This window comes from Entelurus aequoreus, linkage group LG13 (assembly GCF_033978785.1).
Source record: "Entelurus aequoreus isolate RoL-2023_Sb linkage group LG13, RoL_Eaeq_v1.1, whole genome shotgun sequence".
In the NCBI taxonomy this organism is placed as follows: domain Eukaryota; kingdom Metazoa; phylum Chordata; class Actinopteri; order Syngnathiformes; family Syngnathidae; genus Entelurus; species Entelurus aequoreus.
Window position 1 is genome coordinate 41,878,766 of NC_084743.1, and position 23,250 is coordinate 41,902,015.

At 39.1% G+C, this 23,250-nt stretch overlaps 1 protein-coding gene and 1 long non-coding RNA gene across 5 annotated transcripts in view; one reads left to right on the forward strand and one right to left on the reverse strand.

The window, feature by feature from the left end:
- nf1a (neurofibromin 1a) overlaps positions 1 to 23,250 on the forward strand; it is a 223,215-nt gene that overhangs the window by 172,141 nt on the left and 27,824 nt on the right. For all 3 annotated transcript variants that reach the window (XM_062067866.1, XM_062067868.1, XM_062067867.1), the window contains 11 exons: positions 5,379 to 5,811; positions 5,903 to 6,243; positions 9,670 to 9,872; positions 11,697 to 11,890; positions 12,017 to 12,157; positions 20,070 to 20,349; positions 20,443 to 20,657; positions 20,733 to 20,794; positions 20,886 to 21,027; positions 21,117 to 21,218; positions 23,042 to 23,182. In XM_062067866.1, coding sequence (XP_061923850.1) covers positions 5,379 to 5,811; positions 5,903 to 6,243; positions 9,670 to 9,872; positions 11,697 to 11,890; positions 12,017 to 12,157; positions 20,070 to 20,349; positions 20,443 to 20,657; positions 20,733 to 20,794; positions 20,886 to 21,027; positions 21,117 to 21,218; positions 23,042 to 23,182 — 2,254 coding nt within the window. The remainder of the gene's footprint in view (positions 1 to 5,378; positions 5,812 to 5,902; positions 6,244 to 9,669; positions 9,873 to 11,696; positions 11,891 to 12,016; positions 12,158 to 20,069; positions 20,350 to 20,442; positions 20,658 to 20,732; positions 20,795 to 20,885; positions 21,028 to 21,116; positions 21,219 to 23,041; positions 23,183 to 23,250) is intronic.
- On the reverse strand, positions 729 to 17,326 carry LOC133663413 (uncharacterized). 2 transcript variants are annotated; one of them, XR_009828343.1, is made up of 3 exons: positions 17,208 to 17,326; positions 1,751 to 1,856; positions 729 to 1,627 (listed from the first exon to the last, which is right to left on the reverse strand). It is a non-coding gene; the product is annotated as an uncharacterized LOC133663413 (long non-coding RNA). The 2 variants fall into 2 exon arrangements; XR_009828342.1 differs by lacking the exon at positions 17,208 to 17,326 and adding an exon at positions 16,013 to 16,257.

The window sequence follows — 23,250 nt, forward strand, 5'->3', positions numbered from 1 at the left end:
AGAGCATGTAATAAGTTAATATCACATATTAATTTCACATTTGAAGTTGAATTGCTGACATATATTGACTTTTTCTATAAAAAAAATGTTTGGTCCAGCTGTATAATTGAAATTATTGTGAGAAATGGGTGTGAGGAATACATGCTACTTTTCTTTACCTACCGAAAATTAAAAGCATCTACTTTGGCAAATGGGTACAAGCCTTTGACCACAAACATAGTCACTGCTCAGTGACATTCGTCGAGCGGCAGACGAGAACCGGAGCGAGTACTGGCCTCCTTGGAGCCCGTCAGATTCGAAGGAATTGATACACTTGGAACTGGTTCTGAAGAAGAACCGGTTTTTGATTCTTATCCCTCTAATCATGACATTTGCAATAAAGAAAAAACACAGTTGTAGCCTAACTCAGTGACTAAACTCCCCGATTGGTTTTAGTTTGGTTATAGCAACACGTCCTATTATTTTTAAAAAACTAGATTTTTTGACATTGCTCATGTTTTACTTGCTAAAACGTCACTATTTTTAAAGTTTTATCTTGTTGGTGCCCTCACTGCTCTCAAATAATTTGGAGTTGGTGTGTGTGAGACTGCTGAACAAATTACACTTTAAAAGTAACGTGTGACCGTACTCGGTGGACGATGCAGATTGTAGCTTTCACCGTCCATCTATACAAACACACAATACTTACGTCAGTCCAAGAATAAAAGAATATACAGGCCCAGTCCAGTCAGTATCCACTTTAATTTGATGTTACTGGATGCCTTTATTGGTTTTATACATTGGTAACTCACAGTAGCAGTATTGCCTTAAATCACTATATTAGATTGTTATAAAGACCGTCAGCCCAATCCGCTGGTCCACCAAAAAATTGTGGAAACTTGAGCAGGTTTGTTGGCCCAAAAAGTTGGGGGCCACTGGTTAAGGCACCTTTTTCTTTTATCTCCAGGAAAACTAAACACTGTTAAATTAATGCTGAACTGAATCATTGCTGTCATCTTCAGTGGTTTTGCTGGAGTTTACCAAACTTTCATGACCGCCACACAACAAGAGGCTTGTCCTCAATGTCCTTTAGATTTTCTAAACAATAGTTTTTTTAAATTGAGCTCAGCATCTGACTTTTTTTATCTTCAGGATCAAAAGCCATAGCAAAAGCCCCATGATCAATTTCTGCCCGAGCCCCTTTACATTGCTTGAGTTTTTTAGCCCGATTCTCTTCCTCTGCTCTCACCTCGTCCATCATTAAACTGGTTTCGCAAGGCCCGACCAGTCCTCCAATATCAGGTGGATTAGTGTCCCAGTAGTCCGTACCACTCACCAAGTACATGTTGGAGTTGGAGGTTCTTGGAGCATAAACCTGGCGCCTAATGTGGTAGACTTGGCATGCCAATACCACAGTGGCTACCAATAGGCACACAATCAGACCACCTGCAGTTCCTACAGCAATCAGACCTATCTCCGCATCAACCAGGCAGTCTGCTCGCGTGCCGTTGATGACCATATCAAAAGAGTTTTTTGGACCATTGGTAGTTTGGTTTGACTCAAAGGCAGGAAGTGAAAGGTTTGCTTGGGTGTCACAGAGTAACGGCATAAGAAACAGGCAAAAAACTTTTGTTCCTTCCATTCTTTTCTGTAATTACACAAAAGGTCACAGAAAGAAAGATATGAGGTCTTCAAATTATCATGTCTATTGTACATTTCAGGATATTGACTAAACTGTTTAATGTTGCACAAGATTGTGTAAAATACTTACTTCCTTCGACAGTTCTTGGTGGAGTTGCACAATCGATGATTGTGTTCTCTTGAAATGGTATGAACAGCCTTTAAATTGTTTAAATTGTATGCTTTGTAACACGAATCTGCCAACATAAACAGAGACAGTTGTGTTAATTACACATCCATCCAACCATTTTCTACCGCTTGTCCCTTGTCCCAAATGCAGCCTATCTCAGCTGCATTTGGCCGGAAGGCGGGGTACACCCTGGACAAGTCGCCACCTCATCGCAGGGCCAACACACATTGACAGACAACATTCACACTCACATTCACAGACTAGGGCCAATTTAGTGTTGCCAATCAACCTATCCCCAGGTGCATGATTTTGGCGGTGGGAGGAAGCCGGAGTACCGGGGGGAAAACACGCAGTCACGGAGAGAACATGCAAACTCCACACAGAAAGATCCCGAGCCCGGAATTGAACTCAGAACTACTCAGGACCTTCGTGTTGTGAGGCACATGCACTAACACAATAATACATTTAAAAATGTACATAGACTGAACAACATCTGTCCTGAAATACTGAACATGTGCAATGCCCAGGTTCCTCCAAACAATATATTACTTATGTAGGAAGTTGTGCAGTACATACTGTATAACAGGGGTGGGCAATTAATTTTTACCGGGGGCCGCATGAGCAACCCGAGCACTGCTGGAGGGCCACACCGACAATATTTCAATGAAATTTTGCTTAAATTATTTTTGATATACCGTAAGATAAAAAATAATAATATTTTCATTTAACCTAACTTATCTTTATACAAAAGCAGATGGCTTTTGATTGTTTTATTTTTAACACATTCTTACACAACACTTCCTGCGCACACATTTAAGCAGTGCAGTATGCGCAAAGTTTTACTTCTGCCACCAATTGTAGCGTCCAGAAGAAGTGCACACAAAGTCCGACGCTCTTTTTAAACTTTTATTGAGCAAGCTATACTAACACAGCTCAACTTATCTCGTTCCTTTCACACGCACATATCCTCACTCCTCATTTAAGCAACTCAAGAAGACAACAACTTCAGCAGGTCGTTACACTATATTCTTTAAACACAGCAACATCCATCCATCCACACGGCTTTACCTTTACTTGGCAGTCCATGTCTTGTTGAAAACACGCCATTCGTCATCACCTTTTCTTTTTTTAGAGTCTCGGGGATAACCGGGCGGACCGCCCATAAATAACACTTTTCAAAATAAAAGCAGCACAGTTGTATTGCACGCACGACATAGATGTTTTTTTAAATTTATTTTGTAATTTGTGATTGCCGCAGCACGCACGAGCATACATCCACACGGAAGTCATACAAATAACGCTTTTCAAAACAAAAGCAGCACCGTTGTATTGCACACTCGAGATAGATACTTTTTTAAATTTATTTTGTAATTCATGATTGGCCTCACGCGGGCCGGACAGGGACGTACAAAGGGCCGGATGCGGCCCGCAGGCCGCAGAATGCCCAGGTCTGCTGTATAAGGTGTGTTGTATGAGAGTTAGCATTATAGTAGCAATGACTCTATTTGACATTTCATATCCGCCCAATAACCACCATTATCATGATTGGCATTATTTATGGCATTGGGGAGTATAAGCTTTAGTACATACTATTGTGTGTGGCTTCTTGCATTTTGCAATCCCTTGTTATCTTGTCTCAGACCTTGGCGTTGCAATGCCCAAGATCGCAGTATTTATCCAGTTTTCTGTTGAAGAAATTGGGTGGATTGTGGTGTAGACCACATTTACTGCGAATCCAAGAGAAAGGTACAGTGTAACCTCGATTTACGAACTTAATTGGTTTAGGAACATGGTTCCCCAGCAAATGTTGGTATAGTGAAACAGATTTCCCCATAGAAAAGAATGTAAACAATAATTATTGGTTCTTCCCAACATAAGTCCCTATTTTATATAAAGAAAATACACACTTTGAAGACACTATAATGTGTGTATATACTGTGTATGTATCAAACCAACATAACAAGCAGGTAATGGCTCAACAATCTTTGTTTATCCAAACACAACAGCAACAACAACAGCCAGCTTAACTGTCGATGCGTCCGCACACACACAAAAGTCCCTTTGGTGCACTCCAAAATGTTACAAAGCATGTTGCTACAATAAAAAACAAAAAAGAAAAATAATTTTACCATGTGTCCTTGAATATTTGTGGCATTTGTTGAACAGTCTGGGAGTAGTAAAGAAGCATAGAGTCACCTTCCAGCTACCGCCAGCGTTAGCACAAACTAGCAGTGTGAGTCAGTCCTCCATCGGCTTGTGTCCTGCAGCATTCTCCTTTGCTGTAATAAAGATCCCCTCTGACATTTCCCCCCCCCCAAAAATCCAGTCTTGAAGCAGCAGCTTTGTCTGAGCAGTCGTGCCAGGCTGCACCGATGCTGTGAAGGACAGCTCCTTTTTTAAAATTTTTTTTTTTACTTTAACGAACACCCATGGCTCGCCTTAAATTTTTTTTATTTTTTTTATTTGGACATCAAGTTGCCATAAATGGTAGCCTCAAAATGCTATCGCCAGCTAGCCGCTTCTCATTTATCTACACTAGCAACAGCTTTTCCATCTTGTCTTGCACTTTCTCTTTGTCCTTGCGAAGATATTTAAACCCTTTGGCAAAGTCAGAAACCATATAAACGTCTTTTTTTGATAATGGTTGAAGTTGTGGTCATGTTTCTTCCATATTTGTGAGGCAATCCGTATGCCATTGTCGCCACCACTGCTGTCCTTTTTCAAACATGTAAATATGATGTGACGTCAGGGGCCAACCTCCTTAATATGGCGATGTCATCAAAATGGCAGCCCCCATAAAGCTTACAGCGGCACACAAAATTAATAAATAATAGAATAATAAATGAAGCGATCGTACACAGAGACATGGGTCGCACACCGAGGCAAATTTTGCTCGATCTAAACATTCGTAGACCGAATAGAGCGCAAATAGAGGTGTTCTTTATTCAAGGTTCCATTGTACTGTCCTTCTGTTGACTTGGACAGTTGGTCATTATTATTGGACTTCGACTTCCTTTTTATTGTCATTCAAATTTGAACTTTACAGTACAGATAAGATGGAAATTTCGTTGCATTAGCTCATGGTAGTGCAGGATAAAAAATCGTAGGTGTAAGTTCTGATTTACACTTAAACTTGATTTACAGCGCTGTTATAGGAACGAAACTCAAAACGTTCTTATTTAAAGTAGCGATTGTCATGGTAGTTATGGTTTGGATTTATTTCAAAACATGCATACAGTTACGATATGGTACATCACATATTTCAAAATTTGTGGCAATTGCATTACAAACATTCTGTGACTTGGTTACAGTTGGGCATGTACACGTGCATGACCAATTGTACCAGGCCAGGGCCCACCACTCCCAAGTGTGCCAGAGCCGAGGAACAGTTTCAAACTTTACGGATAAAAGGACTCACACTAGCCAACCATGCTGGATTTTAGATGATAGTGGGCCTAAGCGCGGTACAAATGGCCTAGTGTAAGTGCTCCCTTATATGTTCAAAACCCAAACATAGTATTATTTAGGCAGCACACAACTTTCTATCTGTATTTTTCATTGAATAATTGTTTGTTTGTTTTTTGTTTAGATTCAAAACTGGCCAGATAAACGGAGACCTGCTAATCTACCATGTACTCCTTACCCTGAAACCCTACTATGCCAAGCCCTATGAGATTGTGGTAGACTTGACTCATGTGGGCCCGAGTAACCGCTTCAAGACTGACTTTTTGTCCAAGTGGTTTGTGGTCTTTCCGGGTTTTGCCTATGAAAATGTGGCAGCTGTCTTTGTGTACAATTGCAATACTTGGGTAAGAGAGTACACTAAATACCATGAGCGTCTACTGACCGGCTTGAAGGGAAGCAAGCGGCTCCAGTTCATCGATTCTCCAGCTAAGCTTGCTGAACACATAGAACCTGACCAACAGAAGCTCCCTGCTGCCACACTCACTCTGGAAGAAGATCTCAAAGTGTTCCATAATGCTCTGAAACTGGCTCACAAAGACACCAAGGTCTCAATTAAGGTGAGGTTTTTAATCAATGAAGGTACTTTATTTTATTTTGTAACATTACTCATCTAAGCAGACTATATTTTGTTTACCAATATAATTTCAGGTCGGCTCAACAGCAGTGCAGGTGACCTCAGCTGAACGGACGCGTGTTCTGGGGCAGCCTGTCTTCCTTAATGATGTCTACTATGCCTCAGAGATTGAAGAGATTTGTCTGGTCGATGAGAGCCAGTTTACCCTCACCATGGCCAACCAGGGCACACCACTTACTTTCATGCATCAAGAATGTGACGCAATCGTTCAGTCTATCATCCATATTCGAACACGATGGGAGCTATCTCAGCCGGATTCAATTCCCCAGCACACTAAGATCCGGCCTAAAGATGTTCCCGGCACGCTGCTTAATATCGCTCTGCTCAACCTGGGCAGTTCTGACCCCAGTCTCAGGTCAGTTCTTCAAATCTGTTACAATTCTTTGCTACAGTACTTTTTAAAGAACATTACATTGTGTGTATACCACTTGTTGCAGTGGTATAGACAGCTTAAGGTTCTACTTAGTATGTGACAGACTGTTTGCAAAATGCTTGTATTTTAGCAGTGAAAAATGCAGTTACATTTCTGGCCAACATTTATAAACTTTAAATGTCCAAAATGAATTAAATCAAAATGTGCCAAATTTAATTAAACTTTTAAACCTAAAATAGGATGTATTAAAGGTGCCAAATCCAGCTTGTTACAGGGTCTTTTACAATTATATTGGATCCAGGGTGGCAGCTTTAGTAAGTTTCTCTTATTGAAATACTCTATAAACCTCAAAATTATATAGAGAACAAATCGCCATTCTTATCCTAATTCTCCCACCAAGCCTACTCTGCTGTAATTTGTCAGTGGTCTACGGTGACGTGCTTAAATTTCATGATTGCCAATATTGGCCAGAAGTCTTTTGCATGTTGCAGGTTAGATATGTATCTACATATAAATTGAATGTGCATATGTTTTCACAGTACTACTTATATTCATAATACTGGTAATACTTTTTTGTGGGCTGAAAAGTTTGAAATGCCCTTGAGCAGGAATGGGAATTTTTAAGATTTTTGCTGTTCCTATTCCACTTTCGATTCTGCTTAACGATTAGGTTCCTAAACGGTTCTATTATTGATTCTTTTTTGGGGGGGAAAAAAGAGAAAAAAAGGTGGATTAGCATCAATTTAGTTTAGTTTAGAGGTAACATGACCTTACAAACCCTACAGTGAGGTCTTAAGAGGCACATATGTAGCATAAAAGGAAAAATAAAAATGTTGTACATCTAAGAAATGTATATTCTTCTTTAGAATTTAACAATTTAATCAACGTTGAATTAAAAATCTCAGAAAATGTAAGGTTTCAAAAACTGTAAGCCATGATGATCAAAATTATAAGACATAATGGCTTGACTTGTCTCACTATAAGTTAATATCACAGATTAGTTAATTAGTTAGATGCTGACATGAATGGACTTTTACACCATATTCTAAATATTCATATTTATTGAGTTTCACCTCTATAATATAACGACTGAAAAAAAATCTGGTTGCATTAAAATATGCAACTTTTCTCTTGACGACAATTGAACATTCACCTACTGTAAATGCAAGCTTTTGAACACACACTTAGTCTCTGCTCGGTGACATTTGTCTAGCAGCAGACATGAACTGCCCAGTCAGTCAAAATCTGTCTCTCGTAATACTCATTTACAAACCCCGTTTCCATATGAGTTGGGAAATTGTGTTTGATGTAAATATAAACGGAATACAATGATTTGCAAATCATTTTCAACCCATATTCAGTTGAATATGCTACAAAGACAACATATTTGATGTTCAAACTGATAAAAAAAATTGTTTTGCAAATGATCATTAACTTTAGAATTTGATGCCAGCAACACGTGACAAAGAAGTTGGGAAAGGTGGCAATAAATACTGATAAAGATGAGGGATGCTCATCAAACACTTATTTGGAACATCCCACAGGTGAACAGGCAAATTGGGAACAGGTGGGTGCCATGATTGGGTATAAAAGTAGATTCCATGAAATGCTCAGTCATTCACAAACAAGGATGGGGCGAGGGTCACCACTTTGTCAACAAATGCGTGAGCAAATTGTTGAACAGTTTAAGAAAAACTTTTCTCAACCAGCTATTGCAAGGAATTTAGGGATTTCACCATCTACGGTCCGTAATATCATCAAAGGGTTCAGAGAATCTGGAGAAATCACTGCACGTAAGCAGCTAAGCCCGTGACCTTCGATCCCTCAGGCTGTACTGCATCAACAAGCGACATCAGTGTGTAAAGGATATCACCACATGGGCTCAGGAACACTTCAGAAACCCACTGTCAGTAACTACAGTTGGTCGCTACATCTGTAAGTGCAAGTTAAAACTCTCCTATGCAAGGCGAAAACCGTTTATCAACAACACCCAGAAACACTGTCGGCTTCGCTGGGCCTGAGCTCATCTAAGATGGACTGATACAAAGTGGAAAAGTGTTCTGTGGTCTGACGAGTCCACATTTCAAATTGTTTTTGGAAACTGGACGTCGTGTCCTCCGGACCAAAGAGGAAAAGAACCATCCGGATTGTTATAGGCGCAAAGTTGAAAAGCCAGCATCTGTGATGGTATGGGGGTGTATTAGTGCCCAAGACATGGGTAACTTACACATCTGTGAAGGCGCCATTAATGCTGAAAGGTACATACAGGTTTTGGAGCAACATATGTTGCCATCCATGCAACGTTACCATGGACGCCCCTGCTTATTTCAGCAAGACAATGCCAAGCCACATGTTACATCAACGTGGCTTCATAGTAAAAGAGTGCGGGTACTAGACTGGCCTGCCTGTAGTCCAGACCTGTCTCCCATTGAAAATGTGTGGTACATTATGAAGCCTAAAATACCACAACGGAGACCCCCGGACTGTTGAACAACTTAAGCTGTACATCAAGCAAGAGTGGGAAAGAATTCCACCTGAAAAGCTTAAAAAATGTGTCTCCTCAGTTCCCAAACGTTTACTGAGTGTTGTTAAAAGGAAAGGCCATGTAACACAGTGGTGAAAATGCCCTTTCCCAACTACTTTGGCACGTGTTGCAGCAATGAAATTCTAAGTTAATTATTATTTGCAAAAAAAAAAGTAAAGTTTATGAGTTTGAACATCAAATATCTTGTCTTGTAGTGCATTCAATTGAATATGGGTTGAAAAGGATTTGCAAATCATTGTATTCCGTTTATATTTACATCTAACACAATTTCCCAACTCATATGGAAACGGGGTTTGTAAATGAGAAGGCATTCATTTAAACAAAAAATAGGGCTAACATGATAGGCTGTTAGTTAGTACCTATTGTATTTAGATGACGTGCAAGCATTACTGCTGATTGGATTAGATTGGAGCGCTTAAAACATGACTTCCATTTATAATTATTGCATGCTTTGTGGTAAAATGTTTCAGCATATTGCCCGTATGTCCTCCTTGATGAAGTAGCAGCCTTATAATTATTTCAAGTAGCGCTGTTGCAGTCTTTTCTTGTAAAATGTAGTCAACTTTAGAGTGTTTGCTGCGCTCAGGCACCGCCATATTGCGATCTGACGTTTCTACGCAATTCCCACCCAGAAGAATCAATAAGGGAACTGTTTTTAAAAATGGCAAGCGATTCCAAGGAATCGATACACTGGGAACTAGTTCTGAAAAAGAACCAGTTTTCGATTCCCATCTCTAGCCTTAAGTGATGGAAGTTTCCACAGATGAAAGTTCTCGTTAATAACCTTCAATTTGTCATCCTAAAATGATTTTTTTCTACAGCATAACCATTTTAAAACTTCTCTCTTTTCCATTCTTGCTTAGGTCTGCAGCTTATAATCTATTGTGTGCTTTGACTTGCACGTTCAACTTAAAGATAGAAGGCCAGTTGTTGGAGACATCAGGCCTCTGCATTCCAGCCAACAACACTCTTTTCATAGTGTCCATCAGTAAGACACTAGCTGCCAATGAACCCCATCTGACGCTAGAGTTTCTGGAGGAGTGCATCTCTGGATTCAGCAAATCCAGTAAGTACCTCTAACACCATGAGCTGCACTAACTTAACAACGCTGTCTTCATGTAGTCTAACTAAAGATCATATTTAATACTGCACAGGGAACTCATTTACATCTGGTAATAAACCAACCGTAATTATTTCTGAGTGTTTACGTGCTTCGATGCTGCCGATTACAATTAAGAACAATATAAAGCTGTTGACCTCAGGATGTCGTTGCGGTTTGTGCAGCCCTTTGAGGCATTTGTGATCAAGGGCTATATATATTACTTGTGATTGATTGATTGATTGACTGAGGTAAGTACAGTATCTACTAGTGCTGTCAAATGATTATTTATTCAATCAATTTGACCTCGTGTTTAATTGTGTAATTGACAATTGTGTTTAGACAATAAATTACCGTTAATTGTTTACACAATATAAATGTAAAAAGACCCCAACATTTTGATGAAAATGCAATTTTATTATCAGAATGTTAGACACAAATATTTAAAAAATATGTTTGCTTTTTTGCATGTCATTTATTTGCTCAAAAACTTGGTAAAAGTATTTTCTAGAGTGCAGTCAGAGTGTATTTTGAAACAAAATATGCCACCAAGCACACCAGTGAGTCGCCTCACTCATCCCAGCACTTAGCATTGACCTGATCACTGACTGTATAGCAACCTGCGCCGCCTTTCAGGTAATCATCCACAGTTAAGGTAAAGGAGCATAAGTCCTCAAAATAAATTGCGTGATTAATCGAACCTGTAACCCTCAAGTTGCTGGCGATTGGAGTGCAAATTAGCCTATGGCTAGCAGGAGTCATGGCTGGTGATAATGTCAAGAAAAACCTTGTTTCGCTATTGTTCAATAGGGATGGGAAGAGATGAATAAATTAATTAGTTAGGATCGCTATAATTAGATTTGGTGCTAAATTATGTTTAATGCGAAACTGTTATTTTAAAAAATATTACGTTAAAACATCTACTTCTGTTTCTTTCATATGTCACAATCGGTAGCGTTTTATTGGTGCAGATGTCATTGGTGTTTCCGAACGCTTTATGAGATGTATTGTGAATGGTTTCTTGAAGTGTGTGTTGTTTTATTATTGATGTTTGTCTATCATCATATGACAGCTGTGTTTATTTAGTGAATAGCATCTGACTACTAAACAAATAAGCTTTTATGGCTAATCTGCATATGCTAATTAAGAACTACACTTTCATTTACACTTATTTTATGCAAGTATATTGGCTGCAATTTTTCTAATTAAATTTAAATTTATACACAATGCATGTCATATTCATGACAGAATACTGTGTACTAATGTAACCTGAGATGCAAGACAATGCAATTCAAGTTGACTACAGTATCTGATGACTTTGTATTCTCTGACCGGAAGGAACCCCAGACCGGTCAATATTCCACACCTGTTGCAGAGTTTAATACTCAACACTACCTGTTCAACCTTGCTCATAAACACATAAATATAGCACCATAGGGGGAATTTCCCTCATTTTGTGCCCGATATTGTGCGTCCCATGGCCAAATATGCAATCTAGGCAATGACATCTGCCCCAAACTACCACAATGTGACTGCCGTTCTCTTGGAAATAGTATCTTTGTTTTTTGACAATATGGGACTTTTTATATCCTAAATTGCGGCAAATAATATGCTAGCAGTTTGCAGTTGTTTTATGTTTCATTTCCTTCCTGTATCCAAAAATAATCTTAACCCTGACCTGTAAAACCAGGTACATACCGAACCGTGATTGCGGCGCACTGTTACATGACTAGTGGCCACTAGTTGAGGAAATGTAATATGCAGCTTACATAATTAATTGTTGTTCTGCAGGTATTGAGCTGAAGCATCTTTGTTTGGAGTACATGACACCCTGGCTGCTAAACCTTGTTCGCTTTTGTAAGCACAATGATGATGCCAAGCGCCAGCGTGTCACTGCCATTTTGGACAAGCTCATCACCATGACCATCAACGAAAAGCAGATGTATCCCTCTATCCAAGCGAAGATCTGGGGCAGCTTGGGCCAGGTGAGTCCACCACACCAATCACTTATGAAACCTTTCAAACTGAATGGCCATATGGCTCCACCTGTGTAGAGTTGTTCTTCATTGAATATGATCTTTTTTAGTTATTTCAAAATGCTCTCTCCTTAGATAACAGATCTGTTGGATGTGGTGTTAGACAGCTTCATCAAGACCAGTGCCACTGGAGGCCTTGGCTCTATCAAGGCTGAGGTGATGGCTGATACTGCAGTTGCCTTGGCATCAGGAAATGTCAAACTGGTCTCCAGTAAGGTGAGGTTAGACTGGTCTGTCGTGAAATATATATACAAAGTATTTTAGCAGGCATGTGAATTTTCTGTTTGTAGTGGGAAATCCATCTTTTTTTATCTCTGTAAAAATATAAAAAATTATTTTCCGTTTTTCTTTGTTTTTCCGACATACATTGTGTTTTAAAATCTTGATCAGTCTCTTTGCCATACCTGCCAACAACTAAGTTTTTCCCGTAATGGGTACGGTTTTTGATAATCCAGTGTTAAAAACTACGGGTTTCCATTAAAAATTATTAACTTAAAAAGTGAAGCTACGTAGCGAAGCAACTCCACGGGCAGGGGACAAACTACACGGGAAACATCATTGATGATTGGTTAGTTTACGTATAAGAACATAGGTAAACATCTAAATAATAAGCATTCAGATCTGCACAAGGAGTTGTAAAAAGTGACAGGTAATAATGTAGTTGTTACACCTGTTTGCTCCAGTGCAGACTGTAGTCGAGAAGCACAGGGAAGACGTTCCCTCCAGGGTCGATGCCATTTCAATGCCTTTTAATTTATATTTTAACCTTGTAAAATTGTTCTTTGACTGTGACTGTTTAATGTAGTGTAAGATTTTATGTTAAAATAAAGCCAATATTGACATTTTTCGTAGTTCCCTTTATTTGGAAAGTATTGAAAAGTATCGATATACATTTTGGTACCGTTATCGGTATTAAATTATTGGTATCGGGCCAACCCTAGTATCTATTAGTATTTATTAGTGAGAAGGTATATTTTTGACATGATGGATTGTAAACAAAGGTCACAACATCGGAAGTATGTTACCCGAAGGGGCGTGGTTACAGGATAGAGTTGTCAAATGGGAAACGTTTTCTGAGTTCTTTGTGTGCATGTTATAGAATTTTACATTACATTTGCAATTAAAATAATGTTTGTAAATTATCTACTAAAAACAGTTTTAATTCTGTGGTACATTACATGTAACTGTCAAAAAGACAGCCTAAAGAAGTTTGTAGATAATAATGATGTAAAGGTAAAATATGGTGTGGAAATGTACCCAACTGCAGGAAATGTAGTCTTGATTTTCAAAATGTTCTTTGGGGTGTGCGTGGCAGCACTTTGTGCTGGTATAATTTTTTCTCTTTTTTTATCATGTGTATGTATATTTATGTGTGTGTGTGTATTTATATATATATTAGGGCTGTCAAACTATTAATATATTTAATCGCAATAATCGGATTGTTCATAGTTAACTTAAATTTAATCACGAATAATCACAGATTGGTATAATATTTCATTGAATCATTGATTGATTGTTTGAGAAGTTTAGTGACATCTTAAAGAATTGAAACCATGTAATGCTTTAAAAAGGCAAATGGATGGTACAAAAAGCCAAAAGTTTTGTTTCCATTAATAAGTGTACCCTAGACCAGGGGTCGGCAACCCGCGGCTCCGGAGCCGCATGCGGCTCTTTGACCACTCTGATGCGGCTCAGCTACATACATGCCGACCCCCCCGATTTTCCCAGGAGACTTATGGATCTCAGTGTCTCTCATAGATTACTCCCAGGGAAAAAATAATCCTATTTACACTCTAATTACTAAATAAAGGGCGTGCCCTAATTGCACTGCAGTAATTGTCCTCTATAGCATTTACATACAGCGTGCCAGTCCAGCCACATGTTGCATGTTGTTATTACTTGCACACACAGGAGACAGCAAAGCATACTTACTCATCAGCCACACAGCTTACACTGACGGTAGCCGTATCAAACAACTTTAACATTGTTACGTTACAAATATGCGCCACACTGTGAACCCACACCAAAAAAGAATGAAAAACACATTTCTGGAGAACATCCCACCGTAACACAACATAAACACAACAGAACCATTACCCAGAATCCCATGCAGCCCTAACTCTTCCGGTCTACATTATACACCCCCGCTACCACCAAATCCCCCCACACATCAACCCCCCCCTCTCCGTGCGTTGGTTGAGCGGAAGAGTTAGGGCTGCATGGGATTCTGGGTATTGGTACCGTCAGTGTAAGATGTGTGGCTGCTGAGGTAGTACGCCTTGCTGTCACTTACGTGAGCAAGCTGAAATTGCATTCTACGTGTGGTCGAGCAGGTACACTGTTAGGGCAGACTGTAGAGGGCGCCAAATGCAGTGTCATCACGCTCTGATATTCGGGAGTCTCCCGGGAAAAATGAAATGGTTGGAAAGTATGACGCTTGGCTGCACTAACATCAAATTTCCACATTAAAGTGCGTGCCGGTGCGTGTGTCGGAGACCCCTGGTTAACATAGCACAAAGCATTTAAGCTTTGTATGCGGTGTTTTTCATTTTAAATTTTAAATTTTTTTTTGTGGCTCCCATTACTTTCTTTAATTTGTGAAACTTGCCAAAATGGCTCTTTGAGTGGTAAAGGTTGCCGACCCCTGCCCTAGACAGATCATTTTCAGGGGGGTGGCTTCATATTGCTGCATGACAATGTTTTAACCTTCTATTAATTGATAAAATGTAATATTGAGCCTGCTAATCATTCTGTAAATGAGGACTCGACCTGTTGACATGTTATAAAAGAATTTACACAATCCCCCTCCAACCCTACCTGACCCCATATTCCTCAACTGATGTACTCGCATTTCTTTAGAGGCAAGTATCACAGAATGACATTACAAAACATCTCTGACAAAGCGTGATTGTAATGTAAGACATTTTAATTTTGTTAATGTAAGGGTTGCCCCTAAATTGCCAAAATACCTGTGGCGGTAGGGGCGTGGTTAGGAGCGTGGTCGATATAGCATGATTTGTTATGAAGCATATATTCTTTAAAAAGGGATGTGATTATACATTTAAAACAAATATGTTATTAAGTATGGTATTAACATTCTATTGTTCTTGCTTTATATCGTTTTGTTCTATTTTTAAATTGTTGCTGTACTTTGAGAATTTAAAAAAATATATATATATTTTTTTTTTAAGAGATTTCTCCAATCCTTTTAGTCACTTTTTCTGTAATAAAAAATAATTGGCAACAAATCTAGCATCTATTTCTAGTGTTTTTGGCAACTGTACTCGTGTTTAGAGACTTTGTTTAGATTCTGTCGCGCCATGTCCGTGATGAAAAGCGAGCCACAGAGAGCCTGATCTCACACTTGCTTCGCGTTGCTAGGAGTCTTTCTCTCATTAAAAGTATCATCTTAAATTGTGAAGGTCGCTGTCCGTGGGTATATCTTGAATATATTAAAATACAACCACGCGGACACGCTCCCTTCGCTCCGGACAACCCGTATGGCTGGTGTTATGTATGTATGTATGTTAGTGTGTTTTGGTGGTCATTTTCCCATTGTCTTTCAACACACCGTGTCAGCGGAGAATGAACAAATTGTTTGTCTTGAAGTGAAGCACAGAGGCAGATGTTTGTGCACGGAGAAAATACTTGCTGGAATTGGGCTCGATGTTATCATAAAATTGGCCATAAAAGCTAAAAAGAGCATCAGACTGTTTACTTCTGAACGCTACAATACATTATATCACTTTATTTTGTTAGGTGTGGTGGCTAATATTAAGCCTGTACATTAAGGAGAAACCCTAGACATATTTAAACCGGATGTATAGCGTAGCACTTTAATTTTGAAGCCGGAAAAGTGTGTTATTGGTTTAAGAAAGTGTCTTGATATGTTTTGATGTCGGATCGATTGCAATAGAAAAAGTCACATTTCGACATCCTGCCTACCGTCTTTCATTTATGTTGAGATTTTATGTCATCTTACTTACTAAATCAGTCACAGTAACAATGTAAATGTTATGTTATCACTGGACTTTAACCGTAATTTGAACTCCAAAGTGAAGCACCACCCACCGAACAATGCGCGCAGCAGGTGTTTGCTGCAGGGATGTCTCCTCTTCTCATGGCGAAAAATTGTCCTTTCTTGTCGGGAGAACAACTTGCCATGGCTTTGAACCTGATATTTCCATAATGTAGATTTTCCTTTGGCCACTTCTGCTCGCTTGTGGCTCATCAGTAACAAGTAAACTGCAGCCAAGTTCACCCCGCTACGGCACGGCAGGAGGGTCAAAAAGAAAGTGTTTGCGTTAATCGCCCGTTAAAAAAAAAAAAAATGGTGCCGTTATTGAAATGTATAGTTAACGCGTTATCACGTTAACTTTGACAGCTCTAATATATACAATATATATACATATATAAAATGTACATAATACATATTATGATACTCTACTGTCCTTGTTAAGATTGTCCGCAGTGTTGTTCTCATGTTGATATTATCATACATAATTCTTATGACAAAGTTATTATACGGTGTTATCCTCATGTTGACATTATCATATGGCATTATTACCATGTTTATATAAGGTAGCAGGAGTTAAATAGATAGATAGTACTTTATTGATTCCTTCAGGAGAGTTCCCTCAGGAAAATTAAAAATGTTCTTACTGTTGATGTTTTTTATTGTAAATTATCTTCTGAGTTGCAGCGTTTAACCTGTCTATCACAGCATTTAACTACTAATACTTTAGAGACAAAAATCCCAATAAAACATTGCATTGATTTATCTCAGGGCATTCAATCGATTGCAACTGGACTGCTTGGTTTGCCTTGGAAGATGTTTCGCCGCTCATCCAAGTAGGCTTCATCAGTTCGTGCTCATAGACTTAGATTGGTCAGATCTAGTCCAGCGGTTGGTGCCGAAACCCCAAATGTTTATACTCCAAAAAACAACTTTGACAGTTAAGATTGCTCGTTTGCATTAAAACAGTTGTTTTTCTCACTACGAGAAACCATCCTTGTCCAGGCACACCCTCCTGTTTTTTAGAGTATAAATATTTGGGGTTTTGGCACCAGCCGCTGGACTAGATCTGACCAATATAAGTCTATGAGCCTGAACTGATGAAACCTACTCGGATGAGCGACAAAACGTCTTCTAAGATAAACCAAGCAGTCCAGATGTGATCGATTAAATGCCCTGAGATGACAATGACCTGAATGAATGAGAACCTTCATAGACATGCATTGATTTAGTTGGTAAATAAATACTTACTTGATTAAATTAGTCCGAATTAAAACTGTAATATCTTTGACGAAAAACTCCACTTGCTCTTCATCTGAGTATCACTTAGTCTTCCTTCTCAGACAAAAACAACATACACACACAGACACAATAGTAAGCCCAAGCCCTGGCTCCTTTTATTGCAGACACCAGTGTTGCAGTAAAAGAGGGCCATTGTGTAGACCGTTCATCGGCACAATCTGTGTTGACTGAAGCAATGAGAATTTTAGTAGTTAGTACTCATTTTCTTTTGTTTCTTTTTTAATAGAATCTTATGACTTTGCATTGCATTTTTTAGTAATAACATAAACAATGCATAAAACGTTATACTCTTGTTCCAGTGGTTATTTTTATTTGCTGAGCTTAGTGGTGAGTTGTCACCTCCTTAAACTTGTTAACACACAGTAAAGAAATTGTATTTTTCTATTAGTCCTTATAATTGTACAGTCCCTGACAAAAGTATTGTCGCTCATCCAAGTTGTAGGAACAACAAATAATAACTTGACTTTTAGCTTTTGGAATCAGATATGGCTTGTATGAAAGGCAAAAGCCTTTGGATTATGCTTTCCATACAAAAATCAAGCTTTGTGTCATTCCTTAGAGCATGGGTGTCAAACTCTGGCCCGCGGGCCAAATTTGGCCCGCCGGCCAAATTTGGCCCTTGAGACAATATCAAATTAACATTAGAGCTGGCCCGCCGGTATTATACAGCGTTTGGGCGGGCCAAATTTGGCCCTTGAGACAATATCAAATTAACATTAGAGCTGGCCCGCCGGTATTGTACAGCGTTTGTGCCGCTGTAACACCGCATTCACTGCTAATACTCATACTTGCCAACTCTTCCGATTTTCAGTGCCCCTCTCGAAAGTCTCCCGGGGCAATCATTCTCCCGAATTTCTCCCGATTTCCACCCGGACAACAATATTGGGGGCGTGCCTTAAAGGCACTGCCTTTAGCGTCTTCTACAACCTGTCGTCACGTCAGCTTTTCCTCCATACAAACAGCGTGCCGGCCCCTGTCACATGATATATGCGGCTTCTACACACACATAAGTGAATGCAAGGCATACTTGATCAACAGCCCTACAGGTCACACTGAGGGTGGCCGCATATACAACTTCAACACTGTTACACATATGTGCCACACTGTGAAACCACACCAAACAAGAATGACAAACACATTTCGGGAGAACATCCGCACCGTAACACAAAATAAACACAACAGAACAAATACCCAGAACCCCTTGCAGCACTAACTCTTCCGGGACGCTACAATATACACCCCCCGCTACCACCAAACCCCGCCCCCCCAATCCCGCCCACCTTAGCCCCGACATTAATGAACTAGCATCCCAGAAAAGATGCCAGGTATCTGGCTTGGGCACATCAGATTAGATCAGTGTGTTGCAAACTGAGCAGTAAAAAGGCCTGAATGGTTGATTTATTCATTGTTATTTTATTTTCAAATTTATTAGCCTGTGGAAAAAGTTAATGTTGATATTTACCTCAAAAGGCTGCAAATAGAAAAGAGGCATTCCATTTTTTATTTAAATTGTATTTAATATACCATTGATGTTTTTTCGTTTGTTTTTTGAAAGTTGATTTTGCAGTATTAAGTTATATAAGCGTTGCTTGTTCCATATTCAGTGTTAAAGCAAATCAGTGTAGCAAACTGAGCAATAATTAACGTTTTATTCATGCACTTTCTCTTGCTACTTCAAGGCTTGAATGTTTGATTCATTCATTATTGTTATTTTATATTCAAATGTATTATTAGCCTGTGGAAAAAGTTTATTTTGATATTTACCTCCGAAGGCTGAAAATAGAAAAGAGGCATTCAATTTTTATTAAAATTTTATTTGATATGCCATTGATATTTTTGAATTATTATTATTAGAAACTCGATTTTGCATGTCACTATAAAGTTATATAAGCCTTGCTTGTTCAATATTCAATGCAAAACTTGCTTGGGTCCCTATTAAGAGGTTAATTTGTTCAACCTTGGCCCGCGGCTTTGTTCAGTTTTAAATTTTGGCCCACTCTGTATTTGAGTTTGACACCCCTGACTTAGAGTGTTAGAAATGTGAGCTTGTCCTTGGACAAAAGTCTTGTCGCATACAAAAAAATAATGTACGATAAAAATTATATTTTATTTTGAAAACCTAAACAAAGTCCTGGTGCCTTGGTAAAAATTAATTATTGTTGTGTATGGCTCCTATGAGCTTGGAGGACTGCATCATTAATTGCTAATCACTCAAATAATTTGTTAACCCAGACATTTTGGGTTTATTTGGGTTCCAATAGGTCTTATTTGATTTGATTTGATTTTTTATTAGAAAAAATATAATTTGTCACTCTATACCAGTGCCTTTACAATATATATAAATATAAGAACAACATGAACCGATTGCATGGGTTACCATTAGTTGTTTAAGAGTTTTAACAGATAAATGTCTGTATTTGTCACAATTAAAAGTTTAACTGAATAAAATGACTGTCAAGGTAATGCATACAGAAGAGATCTTCAAGAAAGAAAGATTGTAGAACAGAGCTGATGTTGGTTGCCATATTCCTAGAAATCATAGGCTCTTCCAATACTGCTTATTTATTGAAAACAATATCCTTTTGTTGCATGTGTCTGTGTTAATGGGATGTATATTGTTACATATATCAGGAAAAGGATGGGATTGCAGCTCATTTGAACGTGAGCACCCTTTCGGCAGCCCAATTCATAAAATACAGCAGTTTTAGGGGCATTTGTTTGCTTGTTTTACAATGTTGCTTCTGTTTATAGGACAAATCATTTTGACAAGGGCGTTTTAATGGCAGACTTCTGTGTTGTGTTCTGTGACAGGTTATCAGTCGAATGTGTAAGATCATAGACAAGACCTGCTTGTCACCAACACCAACATTGGAGCAGCACCTGATGTGGGATGACATTGCCATTTTGGCACGCTACATGCTCATGCTTTCGTTCAACAACTCGCTGGATGTTGCTGCCCATCTGCCGTACCTGTTCCACGTCGTTACCCTGCTGGTAGCAACTGGACCACTTTCTCTCAGGGCCTCTACTCATGGCTTAGTCATCAACATCATTCATTCCCTCTGTACTTGCTCCCAGCTTAACTTCAGTGGTAAGGATTTTAATCTGCATGTTCATGCATCAAAAATTACCTCTATATCGTTCATTATGCTATTTAATGTTATACTATGTATTTTTATTTTAGAGGAGACAAAACAGGTTCTGCGGTTGAGCCTCACTGAATTCTCCTTGCCCAAGTTCTACCTGCTTTTTGGCATCAGCAAAGTCAAGTCAGCAGCTGTCATTGCCTTCCGCTCCAGCTACAGAGACCGCTCCTTCTCCCCAGGATCATACGAAAGGGAGACTTTTGCCCTTTCCTCCTTGGAGACTGTCACTGAGGCCTTACTAGAAATAATGGAGGTCAGTCACCACCCTTGTGATAGTTTTAAAATCTTACGTTTAACACTGCTGAGCCAAACCATATTTTTTTAATAGGCTTGTATGAGGGACATCCCTGCCTGTAAGTGGTTAGACCAATGGACAGAGCTTGCAAAAAAGTATGTTTCTTTTACTTTCGTTTGAATTATCTTTCTTACGTCGATGTGTCCATGAGAATTACAAGAATATAAAATGATGAATTGTGTCCAGGTTTGCATTCCAGTACAACCCATCTCTCCAGCCCCGAGCCCTGGTGGTGTTTGGTTGCATTAGTAAAAGGGTGAGCCATGGTCAAATCAAGCAGATTATCCGAATACTCAGTAAAGCCAGCCCTCTTCTCAGCATAGACCGGGTAAGACCGAACATAGATTTTATTTGGCTAGGCCATGACTTTAAAGGTCTTTTATTAATGAAATAGCATTTTTTTTTTTACGTCCTTAGGGTCTTGAGAGCTGTCTGAAAGGGCCTGACAATTACAACAGCCAAGTATTAATTGAAGCCACTGTCATTGCACTGACAAAACTGCAGCCTCTACTCAGTAAGGTATACTAAAACTCAGCCAAACTACATCATTGTGTTCCTATGTATGGGTCTGGGTTGCAGTAGCGGTTCTCTCCTCAATGGTGCCCTGTGCTAGTAGACACCCCTTTGGTAGACAGAGCCCCAGCCTCCTTGACAAGACACAAAAACCCTTTACAATGCAATATATTATGTATTTTCTGCCGGGGGTGCACAATGCCCTTTCGTCAATGCCATCCTTTGTGCTCGTACACAATGCACTTCAGAAACTGCCAATGGTTATATCACATTATCTACCAAGTAATGTTAGCTGATGTTATACCCATTCCATAATGTGATATACATTAAGTGATGAAATAGCGCCATACAGTTATTTTTGGCCCGTTTCTTCTTTGTCTTTCCTCTTTTTTCTAAATTGTGTTTGTGCTTCTTCCTTCTCCTTTCCATGATGTTTTGTTGCAACCTAAGTAACAATATCAGAATCTGACAGTACAATATAATCATGGTTTTAAAGCCACAATAAGATATTATTGCAGAAATGTCAAAAAAGATGACTTGGAAAACATACCCTAGTGTGGAAAATTAAGCGCTACTTATGTTAAGGATAAACACAATTTACTGTAAATAAACACAAATCCAATGCTCAAATGTTGTAATCATATTTATTACAACAGTGAAGGAACTGTGTTTCAAGTAAGAAGCAAACATAAAAAAAAGTCAGTTTAGTGTCTTTAAGCTGACATGCTGTCATGAGGAAAACTTGATTGAAATGCCTCACACTGATGTTTGGGTTGGCTTACACCTTAGTTTCGTGTCAAAAATATTTTCCGGGTTATAATTAATCAAGTGACTTCTCATATTGATTGTATTTTCGGACTTGTACACTATCGCAGTCTGGCAATATCTGCAATGTGTATTTTGCATGTCTCGATTTTCCTTCAATGCGAAGACAAAATGCGTCCAAATGTCTGATTTTAACTTTGCGTGGCGATCCACTAGCTTGAGCTTTCGGTTTATGGGAAATGTGGTTTGCTTCTCAGACCAGCCATCACCCGTCACGGCATTATTGTGAGAATTTTGAAACCGCATTCACCATACCATTTTATCCCTAAAACTTAACCATCATCACCGAATTCATTTTCGGTTATTTACTTTTTTACCTTCAATTAACCCAGTGCTTTTCAATTAATTTCTGTTACACCCCCCCAGGAAGAAGAAAATATTTCGCGCCCCCTTACTGTGATTATAAATAGTATAATTTGTCTGTAAAATTGTTATAACATACCTCTGCATCACATTGTACATTTATTAACATTAAAGGAAACAACACTCCGTCTCCCACTGTGGTTACAGTGAAGCCAAGTGCTACATTCATCATATTCTGGTACGGAAAAAACAGCATGTTCCCCGAGGTCACACGCGCTCCCCTTGGCATCGCACCAAATCCCCCCAGGGGAGCCTGCCCTACTATTTGAGAAGGACTAAGTTAACCTAAGGACTGAAGCCCAGCGGTCAACTTAACCCCTCAATAGTTTAATATACTTCATGTGAGCAATTTAGCGGCACACCCATCTGACACACATATCCTGACTCAATGAGCAACTAGCCTCAGCGCTAAGCACAAATAAATATGATTTTTTTTTCCCACCTCATCCTTGCGGCACATCCTAGAAAGTACTCTTGGTTATTGCCCATAGCTAGAACTGCTACAGCTGGGTTGCTTAGACAGAAAGACTGTAAATTAAAGTGCCACTGTATTGTGATAAAAATGTTTACTTTAACTTTACCAACTACATTCCAAGATTTAAACTGAAACTTGCTCTTAATTGCCTTTCTTCCTTCTGTAGGAGTCTCCTATGCACAGGGCGCTGTTCTGGGTTGCAGTGGCTGTACTACAGCTGGATGAAGTGAACCTGTATTCTGCTGGGACTGCTTTGCTGGAGCAGAACCTCCACACCCTGGACACAATGCATGTCTTCAATGACAAGGCAAAGCATACCTTCAATCCCAAACGCTGCACTGCTTAAAAACAATATTTGCTCATATAAAAGCAGTA